Source organism: Gossypium raimondii, chromosome 13 (genome assembly GCF_025698545.1).
Source record: "Gossypium raimondii isolate GPD5lz chromosome 13, ASM2569854v1, whole genome shotgun sequence".
In the NCBI taxonomy this organism is placed as follows: Eukaryota; Viridiplantae; Streptophyta; class Magnoliopsida; order Malvales; family Malvaceae; genus Gossypium; species Gossypium raimondii.
In genome coordinates, this window is record NC_068577.1 from 26,179,151 (window position 1) to 26,192,134 (window position 12,984).

At 32.6% G+C, this 12,984-nt stretch overlaps 1 protein-coding gene across 2 annotated transcripts; it reads right to left on the reverse strand.

Annotated features, from left to right (window-relative positions):
• Positions 1-7,702: 7,702 nt before the first annotated feature.
• Positions 7,703-12,377, reverse strand: LOC105773717 (probable protein phosphatase 2C 33). 2 transcript variants are annotated; one of them, XM_052626743.1, is made up of 6 exons: positions 11,661-12,377; positions 11,267-11,573; positions 10,004-10,393; positions 9,801-9,918; positions 8,596-8,885; positions 7,703-8,370 (listed from the first exon to the last, which is right to left on the reverse strand). In XM_052626743.1, the coding sequence occupies exons 1-5, from the start codon at positions 11,675-11,677 to the stop codon at positions 8,617-8,619; spliced, it is 1,101 nt and encodes a 366-aa protein (XP_052482703.1). In that variant the 5' UTR covers positions 11,678-12,377; the 3' UTR covers positions 7,703-8,370; positions 8,596-8,616. The 2 variants fall into 2 exon arrangements, with proteins under 2 accessions (XP_052482703.1, XP_052482702.1); XM_052626742.1 differs by having other exon boundaries at positions 7,703-8,574; positions 8,662-8,885; positions 11,661-12,372.
• Between the last annotated feature and the right edge of the window lie 607 nt (positions 12,378-12,984).

The window sequence follows — 12,984 nt, forward strand, 5'->3', positions numbered from 1 at the left end:
GTAGAAAGATAAATTGCGCTTTCAATTTTTTTAAATGCAAAAATTTAAGAAAATAAAATATAATTAATTAGAGGTAAATAGATATGGTTTATTTGGACATGAAATATAATAATAAAATATAATAATTTAATTAAGTAATTAACATTGTTAAAATACATTTTAATGGGGTTTATTAGGTAAATTTGTTATTAGGTGTATTAATGAGAATAAAAGGAAAAATTACAAAAAAAAAAGCTATTAATTTAAATTTGTAATATCTAAATTGACCTATTGACTTCTATTATGAGCTTTTATATATTATATATTACACATATTTTTTTCACTTTGAGAAAGAAAATGAAAGTTAAATTGATTTCAAATTATATTTTAAGATAAATTATATAGATATTCACCCAATTATTAATGTTTTCTTTTATTTTAGGTACTCAAAATAAAAGTTAGTGATTTAAGCATTAACATTATATATTTCAATCATTTTGGTCACTCCTATTAAAATCACAAACGACAAGCGGACATGTTACTTAAAAATAGTATAATAATAACAAATTTTAGGTACATGTATGTGATTGTATTATCCTTGAATTGAATGAGCTTTTGAGATTAGTTATCTAAAATGACACTAATTGGCATGTTAAGTGATTGTGGCATCATATGGTTTTGATTATAAGTTAATGCTCACCTTGTTGATGTTTTGATTTGTCATGTCTAGCCAAACTATGCCAAGTTAATGTAGCTTATATTATCCAGATAAAAAGATGAGGTAAGTTTTGTATTATACATATGAACTTACTAAGCATACCATATGCTTTGTTTGTTTCTTTTCTCTTTTCCTTGTAGATCGTCACCTTGCGGAACTCATCAAGTCGGATCATCTCGAAGCTCATACTATCACCAAATTCGTAGTTATATGATCATTTTGAGTCTAGGATTTTGGCATGTATATAAATGCATTTTGGTGTAACTTATTATGTGAATACGTTTACTACTCGGGAAATTTGACTTAACCATTACCTATAATATGTTGATTTGATGCGTTGCTTCACATATGGTATTGGACATATAGGTATTATATGCTATAAAATGTGATGATCTAAAATCAAATAATATGTTTGGCATGTGGATTGACATAGATTGAGTAGAAATTGAAATGGTAGCTTGGTTAATGAATGAAATGAATTGAATAGGTATTTGGAAATTAGTGCTTTGAAATGTGCTTGTGATATGGGACTTAACCTTGATTGCTAATGTTTATGCTTAAGGTCTATAGGCCTCTGATATCTATAATGTACATAAGTGTTTGTAATGAAAGTGAAATGGCTTGTTTCAATGTGGTATGGCATAGGTAAAGATTGGTAATTGAATGGCTTGGTTGGTATATAGCTCATGACATTGAAATTTTTAAATCTAATTGATGAATAGGTATTGAATATTTGATATGAAGTTTAATTTGTATGTTTGAACTTATTTGGCATGTTTTGGTAGGTTTTGAGTCAAATGGAAATGGCATTTAGGTGTACATATTGAATGGTTGTAGTTCGAAGTTATGAAATAAGTACCAAAAAATGCATTTTGCCAAAAATAGGGGCAACGTTGCAACATCGCCATTACAGTGAGTGACATAGTGACAAGCATATCTATGTAGTCACAACGTGATATACTGTGATGGCCACGTCGTGGCAAGAACATGACGAAGTCATGACGTTGATCGATACATTTTAAAATCCTTACATTTTGGCCCTAATTCGAAAGTGAACTAATATAAGAGCATTCTTAACCCTGTGTAAGTCCTGTTATTAGTTATATACTGTATTATATGCCTGTCTTGCTTGGATCTACGTGTATAATATCATAAATTGAATGTTTATTTGATAATTGATACTTTGGTATCTAAAGTAGCATTCTGTAGATCGAACCCAACAATCGGATCAGGCAATGGGTGTTACACACATCTTTTTGAATATTATTGAGTTTGATTACTCTTTAAAAGTTGCAAGGAGAAAATCTTAACTTCTTTTCTTTGCCTCCTAAAGTTGTTTATTTTTTATTGCAAGTGCATAACGGTAAAGTTTAAATTTCCTTGACTAGCTTTTCTTGTTTGAGTATTTTTTTTTATTTCAACCTCTAATAATGGTACGTACACATAGCATGGAAGAGGAGAATAATAAACTTTAGGCAAGACATGGATGTCATATTTGTAAAAAAAATCAGCATGGACATGTTTCCAATGCCGTTCAACCTTCTATTGTTCATGGACTTGTCAAGAAAGACATTGGCACAAAATAAATAGCAAGTTTTGCGAGCTTAAACAACTTATGGCAAAGTAAAAAGAACGAGCTAGCAAGTGCATATGGTGTAATGCGAAGGATCACAAGGACTCTAAATGTCCAACAAATTTAATGTTTTATATATTTGATTCAATTATAAGATTCATGTGATCCTTGCAAGTCGAGGTATGTAAGTATGACACAAAGCCTATGGAGTCTTCTTCTACTACTATCATAAACGATGATGATATGAATGAACAAGAAACTTCGAGTGAAACTGTTTCTGAAGACAGTAAGTGTGATTTTATGTCTATTGTTGAGTCTATATCTAGCATTGAACCTTGTTTCAAAGATGATGTCAAAGAAGTTGATAGTAATAGTGACATGCCCATACCCTGAAGCTCAACAAGCTCTAATCTTGATCCCATCGAGCTCCCTAAAGGACCCATGACTCGAGCTCGAGCTAAGCGCCTTCAAGAAGTTGTTTCAGCTTTATTTGCTCAACTTTGGAATAAAAATGAGCTCCATGTTAAAGGAAAAGTTCGGGCCAGCTCATTAAAGGCTCCTTGCATCTTAGTGCAAGCTGATCTCAGTTCATCACTAGCTCCCCGAGCTCCATCTAGCTCAAATCAGCTCACTTGAGCTTAATTCAGCTCGTTTGAGCTTGATTTAGTTTCTTTCCAACTCATTCCTTTCATCATTTTAATAAATTAAGTATTAGTTTCATTTTAATTAAATTGATACAGCTCAAGACCGAATTCCCTGGCTCAATTCAACTCATTAAGTATTTTCACTTGTTTTTGAGCTAACTGAATTTAATATACTAGCTAGTCCATAATTAAGTGTTTTAATTTATCCTAGTATGTTATTTAATTTGTCTAGATGATGTTTTGATTATGTTCAGCCAAATCTATAATTGGTTTAATGTGTTCATATGCTATGTCGGTTCAACCGAATGTGAAATGAGCATTAAAGGATGTTCATGCACGGCTTGGTTCAAAGAATGCAAGGATGCATATATGGCCGAATTCAAGAATGATGGTTGATTCATTGGCTTCCCCAAGGTGTCCATTCGGCCAAGAGACACTAGCAACCTTAATTCCCCAAGTTTGGCCGACCAGTTCCCCAAAGCACCTTCAAGCCGTTCACATTTGGTGTTCACACCTAGTGACCAATCGGCTGGTCATGTTCACACACAAGAGACATCTCAAGCTCTTTGTTCACACATCAAATGGCTATTGAAAACCCTCATTAAGGCATACACCTTTTCGGCCAAACACCACAACATGAATGCCTCATTAAAGTCTCTAGCCGAACCTAGACATGGCTAATGGTCTCTTATGCATTCATCTTCACCCAAGTCACTTTTCTTCATCAAGAAGCTGTCTTTTGGTGCTCTATTCAGCCGAATATAGACTTAGCTTATTAATGAATATATCCTAGATTATGACGGCACATTCATAGCCGAATTACTTAGCTTTTAAGCTTGTTCATTTTGTCCATTCGACTATCTCTTGTAAGCTATAAATAGGCTCATTTCATGTATTAGGGATTTTTTGCCATTTTATTGAATGAACATTTGTTCTTGTGAGGTTTCTTCCTCTCTGTTTCGTGTGAGTCTCGAGTGACTTATCTAGCATGCTAGTGGCGTCAACCCAGACTCCTTTTTTTGAACTTATCACCAACCTTTTGGTGTGGTGTTCACCTATCCTTCTACCAAACCAATTTTCCACCTTAAACAATATAAGAATCGGGGTGACACTCTTTATAATGTTGAATCGCACTTGACGTTTAAGTTCGCTATCCATTTCCATCATCTATCTTTATCTATCTTATTATCTTAAAACCGAGCCCATCCCCAATAACTTCCATCCTTTATTTCTTTATAACCGAACCTACCATAACAAAAACTTAGCCAACTTGAACCCCATTCCATTGATATTAAACCTACTTAGCTGATTCAAACCAATTGAAGACCTTGGAATCGACACTTCTCGATGACGATCGGGCAACATAAGTAGATTTGACTCATTCAACTGAGTCAGATCATGTCAAATAGTGGGAATTGTGATGATAGTGATAGTGCACTTTGCGAACCAGAAAAAGTTAATTGTGCAAATTGTTTCCTAAAGTCTAGAAATTTTGATGAGTTAGAGCTTTATTGTCCTCCTAAAGATTCGTATTCTGATGAATTCAATGTTTAAAACTTTTTTCAAGGTTTAAAGGGAAGTGAGAATGATTCATGTCAAAAGACTGAGACAAAAAAAGACCTTGAGCGATAAAAGTCAATTTGATGGTCCAACTTTGCTGAGTGAAAATTCCTACGATGTAAAATTAGAGAATTCAATTCACATTGAAAAAAAAGGATGCAAAGAAAGAGAGAATTTATCCAAAATATAGAAATCATTATGTTTTCACTAACCTTAACTTGAATTTATCTAGTGGACTTGTTCCATTCTTTTAGGAATTTGTTGGTCCTTTGAAATGAGCTAAATTAATTTGTTCCACCTATGATAAAGATTCTTTCTTATTCAACCAAAGAAAAGATAATTAACGAATCTTTTCGATGAAAGGGGAATTATAAATGCACAGATGGGGTGAAATTTATTAAATTTCATTTACTGAATCTGCCAATTTTCAAGCTCAAAAAATGAATCGACAAGAGATGACTTTTTGGATAAGATCCAAGAATTTTTGGGTTGAGATGTCTTCATAGCGTTCAAATACTTTTAGCTTCGAAATGCACTTTGAATAACTAAATTTTGAGTTCGAGAGCTTAAGTTATTATCATTTTAGTGAAGATTGCGCGAGCAAAATTTCTAGACGAGATTATTACAGAAATTACGAGTTTTGAGCTTTTAATTCGAGTTTAAATAATATTGGGTTCGATTTCTATGCTTAATTTTTATTATATATGAGTCTAATATTTATTAGGTTTTATTATTTTATTATTTATTTATTTCAAATTTTAAATTTTGAATTTTTTTTTAAAAGTATTTTAAGTTATTTAGGAGTTTTATGTTTCTTAGTCAACAAGAAAATTTAGTTTAAAACTACTTCTTGTTTAGATTAATTAGAGTTTTAGTATACGTGAGAGTTATATTTGAATGTACTTAGCTAGCTTATATAAAGGCCTATTCATTTTCATTAGATACACAATTGTTTTTGTTCATTAATAAAATTTTCAATTCTAAGAGTTAGTTCTTTTGTGCAAGATTGCTTTCTTATGGTTTTTAGAAGCAGTTTTCTTCTTGATTTTCTTTAAGGAGTCGTGGGAATTTATTCTTCATCCTTCAATTTGCTTTTGTGCAAGATTGCTTTCTTGTGATTTTTAGAATTAGTTTTCTTTTTGATTTTCTTTAAGGAGCCGTGGGAATTCATTTTTCATCCTTCAATTTGCTAAGGATTATTTTTTGGAGGGTTGATTAAAGTCATTAATTGAATTTATTGGGGTTTATATCTCAAAGGGTTCAATTAAACGTTTATTCATCTATCCATCAGTTTATTCGATCCATTTTTCATTTTTTATTCTATCGTTTCTTTATTTATTTATTATTTTAAATAATTATTCTTTATTCGTAAATTTCTTAGTTTAGTTATTTTCTTTGTTTTACTTGTTTTCCTAAATCTATTTGATTTTTTCTTTTCAAGTGAGATCCGAATTTTTATTTCTCGATTTGAACAACTTGAATACAATCTTCTTCCGGTACCCCTTATCAGAGTATTAAAATAAAAACAAAGAATTAATTCTGGATAACTCCCCCTAGGGTAATGGTGATTGGAGTACTTTACCAAAAATATTTCATTGTAAAGACTTTAAACCATACGAAAATCTGATCATAAATTGAAACATTTTATACACAGAATGAATCGGGAAGAGGTCTAGCCAACATAAGATCTAAGAGGTACAGCCCGAAGAAAAACAATAGTTGCTATGCCAACTTTCCAAAAAATGAAACTACGGCAGAAAGAGTCAATGGACTCCAATAAAGGCGTGGAACATCCATAAGAGGAGATCCAAGCCACCTCATCCTAGAAAAATGACAGAAATAGTCAAACCTAGGTCATTATTTTGCAAAAAGGGCTAGGGAAAATAAGCAAAAAGGGAAAGGGAGACAAGAGACAAAAACAAGGGTATCGAAAATAGATGAGTGGTAATCAACCGTTCAAGTTACAGTTAGGTTTTATGTTTCCAAGAGGCTAGAAAGTTTTTCGAAAGCAATTTTGCGATATTTTTGCTTTCAACTTATTTTTAGCATATTTTTATATTTTTTTTAACAATATTGGACACTTATAAAATTTTTAGATTCTATAAGCAATGTTGGACGATAACAAGTGTACTATAGAGTATAGTAAAATATTAAAATAAATAAATAAAAGGAATGAGACACAAGGCAAGACAATTTTTAAGTATATTTGTGGAATTAAAAACTTCACAGCAAGTGTATAAATAATTTTTTATATCATAGTTTTCAAAAGGATTAATATAATTTTTAACCTGAACTTAACAATTAAGTTTACTTTGGTTTTGTCAAAAAGAAAGTTTACTTTGGTACTTGTACTTTTGTATATTCACTTTAATAATTGAACTTAACAACTAGAACTATTTTTATTTCTAAACTTGAAAAATACAAAAGTTTGTTGATATAATATCATGAGATTGTGTCAAATTATCACTTATATATTTAAAAAAATTATATAAATTTTCATATGATAACGTAATATAATCTTAAATTGTCATATTCAATATTTTAATAGTCGAACCGATGATTGAACTAGTCAAACCACCGATTCTCGATTAACCAATTCGATCAGTTTGAACACCAAATCAACAAAAAGTAATTAATTAATTAAGAATTCATAAAAATCTAAATAATAATAAAAATAAAATTATTAAACCAGTTCAACTATCAATTTTTGTCTTAATTTTCGATTTTTACCAATTTCAAACAATTTTCAAGTGAATTTGTTGAACTCTTTTGTTTGGACAATTACATCGATGAACTCTCAATCCATCCAATCCTACTCTAATAACATTAATCACATCATCAGAAATCTTGACAAAATTCAAATTCATAAGTCAAAATAAATTTAGTTGTCAAGTTAAAAGACCAAAGTAGACACAAGAAAATACAAATACCGAAATGGACCTAATTGTTAAGGTAAAAAATTATATTATCCCTTTCCAAAATTACAAAAATTACCAAGATTAGTTTCGTCGTAGAAATTTTAAACAATAAAGTCAAGCATAGAAACGGAGACGAAGTTTTAGGTAAAAGGTTTGCATACGAATACGATAGGCATCCTTGCTCGAAAGTAACTTAAGTTTCCATCAAATATTCAAGTTGAATTAGCTGGTCATCAACAGATTATTTTGATGCAACAAAATATCTTGTTGCAAATAATAAATATCCACAGAAATGCTATAGGTCCAAATCTGAACAAACACAAAATAAATAAATAAATAAAAATAACTAGATGAAATACAATCATGCTCAAGCCCTTCAAGTTGAAACCTAAAGAGGCTTCACTGTCGAAAATTTTATTATCCACGTACAGTTGCCAACAAACCACACATGAAATTAGAAGGGAAAAAAAATAGAATAATATATATTAAGGAAACAAAAATAGACGGTGAATTGGATTTACAAAAATTCCAATTCTACCCACACTAAACTAGAGAATAAGGACAAATTCCCGGACTCACTAATACAACCGGGCTCACCTCTCCGATCCAAATTTTTCAACATCAATCAATCTTCTATAGAAAGAACAACATAAAAGAAGCGAAGCAAAGCAAAATTTAATGAAATAAAATTAAAAAGACGAGAAAGGTACTGACCAGACCTCATTTCCAAGCCTTCTCATCCTCCTTTCCAGGAACAAACCTTGGCAGATTCAAAAGTGTATCGACACGAGATACTCCTTCAAGGGCAGACCATTCTAACCCTAATTCTGAATTCACTTCTTCCTGCTTAAACTTCGAGGAATCTTCTTTGTCAATTCGCACAGTTCCAGACCAGTTGAGACTGGTTAAGACATTGAGACTATCGACATTCTCAGTCTCATTGTTAATGTGATCCATTGAATTTAGCTGCACTTTTTCCTAGGTATTGGAAGCATAAGATAAATTGCTTAAGTTAGAATCAAGGAAGAGGCATACAACAGCACAGTCATCAACTTTTGTAGTCAGATATTTGTATCTCCATGCTCGAACTGCTGTTTGGACCAAGGTTCGAGCAGCAGACGAACAAGCTGGGGCATATTCTATAATATCTATCACTTCTTTGTTTGAAAGAACATCCCAAATCTGCAAGATATTGAAGCAAACCTTAGAGCTTGAGAAATGGGATCAAATGTCAGTATTTTGAATAAGAATCCATGTTGGCTCCTTTACCCCGTCTGTCGCCAAGACAATAAATTCATCCTCCTCTGATAGGCATCTACAAGATATTTCGGGCACGGAGATCAGACCAAAATCCTTGAGGAAAAAGTCTCCAAAAGCCCGTGCCATGGCAAGGCCAGGTGCATCATTGTTTGGCAGCCAAACTCTGGCAACTGTAGGTTCATCATGAAGAGCAAAGACACAACCTTTACAATTTCGAATTCTCTCCGCTTCCGCTGTAAAGTTTAAAAAAAAAGTATTTAACATGACCTTGATGTTAAAAGTATAAAAATAGGTAATAGAAGAAAGCAATCAGATTAGAACAGGAAATTAAATTTTGCTTTTATTCTCTGTTGAAGGTCAAAGGCAGTATATACAAGCAATTTTAACCAACAATCCTAACCAACAGTTTTGATCTTCACCAGACTCCTTTACGATCATATGCAACTGGTTTAGAAGCTGAAACATATTCTTACAACTTCTAAGATATTTCAGCCACACATTGCCTAACAACTTGAACCAATTTTATGATGCATGTATACGTAAAAAGTGAAAGTATTACCTAAAATATGTCAACAAATATATAGGAGAGAATTTTCTGGGCTGGCAAGCCAATTAAGACTATAATTAATATTACATTATGTCAGCTGCTGAAATCTTCTCTCAACAGCTTCCAGTAATGAGTAATGACAACTGTATTGAGAATGGACAAGGAAAACATAAAGAAAACCGAGGAAATATCAGATAGACATTAGGGTGACCTTCTGTTGCAGTCATGATGCAGTAGACAGAAGAAATGCTATGGAAGGGCCGAAACAATTATTTTATGTGCTGATAAGCACAGGATGAACAATACAAATAGAATTTTGTATTGCCACAATTACACTTTTTTTCTCCTTTCCTAACAATAAAAAATAAAACCTACAGATAGGTTCACTCAGGGCAGTATACAGAAGGAATATCAAATGATAGAGAAGACAAAACTTAGCATAAAAAGTCCAAATCATCAAAAGTTCCAAAATGAGAATCACTATTTCTTTTACCTATCATAAGTTTTAGTTTGAAACTCAGCACAAAACAATAAAATAAAGAGCATGAATATAGTTGCACATATGGATGCAGTGTGGATAGACTAAAACAGACAAACACACCTGGAAGATTTGGTTTGAGATCAACAGTCAACTGAACTGCTTTAAGTGAATTGTCTTTGTCCCTTGTGGCGAGGACAGCTCTGGAGTCCCCAACATTTCCAACAACAAGATATGGACCCTATACAAAGACCAAAGAGAATTACAATGAAACATACCATAACATAGTTTTTAAAATAATGCTTTTAAAAGTTGCAGCTGCTTACCTGTTTGACCAAAGTTACAGCTGTTGTCCCACTACAGAAGCAATCAATATTAGTATGCAATCTAAGTTCCCTATCCATCACCTTAAAAGCCTTCAGAAAAGACTCTTTAAGGGTCTTAAAGATGTCTGGATTCTTTTCTGTTACATCAAGATCTACAGAGGCCCTAGAGTCCTTATCAGCAGATATAAGAGCAGTTTCTTCAGAGTTCACACTTCCTGCAGTGTTCAAACTGATCTCTCTGAGAACATCCTCACTGGATATATTAACTTCCCAGTGAGCACTCAGTTTTAAGGGAAGATGGTCCCTCACTTTCTTTGCTACCATATGACCATAGGGACCATGGCCATCAAAAACACCACAGAAAACTGTATCTGTTCTAGAACCAAAATTCTGGAAACAACAGCCATAGATGGTGAGAAATGGAACGTGATAATACAGAAGAACAATATTAGTAACCATATTATCAGTATGTAATACAAGGATCAAGGAGCCTTTTTTCCATTAAATGCATTACATGTTTCAGGTAAAAAAAATTTCAATGTCTTGGCCTTCTTCACCAGCAGATGCCCAACTGCAGAAAAGAGTTAAAAACCTTCTGGCATTATCCAGTCTAAAGGCCCTTACCATAATCAATGTTTACCCTCCTATAAACAACAACAAAAACATTTCCCCAGTATAGGGTCAGGACATGGATTATAATGCACCGCCATATAAGCTTAGTAAAATTCATGTTTTATCTAGTTTTCAGTCATATCCTTTTTGGCCTCTCTCCCTCTGTTGACATTGCAGTCCTCTCCATCAAGAAAATAAAGATAACTACCCTAAAATGATTTCCAAGGTGTGTTAAACATAGAGTACCCAAACAGAGACATGTAGAAAGTTCAAACTAGAAAAACAATGAAAGAATTTCACCACCACGGAAGTATCACTGCATATAGAAACTAAATGATTAAATAATATCCTAAAAGAAAGTGGAGAAGTCGCGGTCAATTAATATGAAAATGTTCCTTTCCCTCTAATTTTACATTACTTTCAAGTTGTTTTTGTAAGTTTTATGTTACTGCAGTACCAGCGAGTGAAAAGCAACCAGAGAAAAAGGGAAAGTTCTTTCATCCAGTAAATATTACACTCCTATCATAAGATATATTGATTGTTTCAAAGCTAACAAGAAAACAAGACACAAAATCAAATACATTAAACCACAATTGGTTGACCAGTTTGATAGAAACAGGATTCATGTGAAAATGGATAAAATGAGCTAACCTCCCAAACAATCATGGCATCTTGGTTGGTTCCTTTCTTGCCTTGTTGAGTATAGAGAGAAGCAACACCACTGGAGCCATTCAAGAACAACCTCCCTGGAATCCTATGCAATTGTTCTTCCTTTCTGAAGTCAACAGACCCTGGCTTCTTCCTTGAATTCCTCTTCTTCCGGTAGTCAAAAGCTGGATGAGGGGACAAAGGCGATCCAGAGAGAGGACTCCTGCTTTCAGCAGAAAAGCAGGACCCCATTTGGAGGGCCCTGATAATGCTTAATATGCACTCCAGAACAGCTAGACAGCCACAACCCCTGTTTTCAGTAGATGGATCCGTCAGAACTTGCTTACTTTAAGAAACTTTTCCAACTTCTAGATAGCTAATGTGCAGATTAATCTACCAATATCCTTCAATCATAGAATTCCTTTTCACCAAATCTAATCAATTCCTTCCGAATTCATAGCCAAGAATCATATTACCAATTCACATTGCCTTGATTGGTTCTTCAATTTCTTAAATTTCTCATCTGAAAACAACCCTTTTGAAATCACAGCCTTGAAATAACTATTCCTTTGGAGTTTCATTTCAAATCACTTGAATAATTTACCTTAAATAAAAATTGCCCAATACACTTTGCCACTTCCAATCTAACGATCAGACCACTCCATGAATACAATTCTTAAACTGCTTCCAAAAAAAAAAGACACTCAGAATTAACTAACAAAGCCCAAAAAAATGGAAATTCTTGGTTTCAACTTTCTAAAGCCTTCTAATCTATAAAAGAATAAAAGTAAACCTTTGGTTGATACAAATAATTCATAAAAAGAATCAGGAAAAAGAAAAGCTGCAAAGGCATATATATCGTAGAAAAAGGAGATGTATAGATGCGAATCCACGGGAAAGAAGAAAAAATCGAACCATTAATTCTACATATAAAAACTCCACCAGAAAGCAACACCCTTTTCAATGAACAATGCCAAAAGTTGTTGAGAGTTCTGTAATTCCAAAAAGAAACCACCCAAAAGTGCAAACCTTTTCAGCAGAAAAGATGATCAAAGATGAGAAAAGGGAGAGCACGGGGTTAGTGAAAATGGATAAATGAAAGAAAATTGAGGACAAACGTAAGACTAGACGGGTCGGGTCGGCTCTAACTAAAAAATTACACTAGTTTGTTACGTGTTGATAAAATGAGCTTAAAAATTTATTTAAGTTCGAATCAGATAAAAATGTTAAAATTTGAGCTTGATTTGTCCGTATTAATTGTTTTTATATCATTTTTAAATATATATAATACATCAAAATATTAAAACATTAAAATAAGTATTTCTTAATAAATTGAAAATAAATTTTAAAAATATATATAGTTAAAAAACACAAAAATATATGCAACTTAACAAGTAAATGCCTCTAAAATAATAACAAAATTAATAATAACACAAGTGTTATACAATATCTAAACAATAACAACAAAATAATAGTAACATAATAGTAAAATGGTAGCAAAATAAGGAGAAAATAACAAAAAAATTAACATTAAAACAACAAAAAAAATAGCAAATTTTTTTGTCCTTTTGTGAATTCAAGTCAAGCCTGGGACAAAAATATCTTACTCGAGGCCCGACCCATTTTTTAAACCAGCTTTTTTTTTTGCCCAAGCCCATTTTCAAGTCTATTTTTGCCCAAACCCTCCTACTTTTCGGGCAGGCCTTCAAGTCGGGCCGGGT

Bases quoted from the DNA above. Each gene is read 5' to 3' on its own strand.
- LOC105773717 (XM_052626742.1), bottom strand. The intron at 9,919-10,003 runs GTAAGCAGCTGC...GTCTTTGTATAG, and splicing joins CTGTAACTTTGGTCAAACAG to GGTCCATATCTTGTTGTTGG. The intron at 8,575-8,661 runs GTAAAGGAGCCA...AATATCTTGCAG, and splicing joins TTGTCTTGGCGACAGACGGG to ATTTGGGATGTTCTTTCAAA.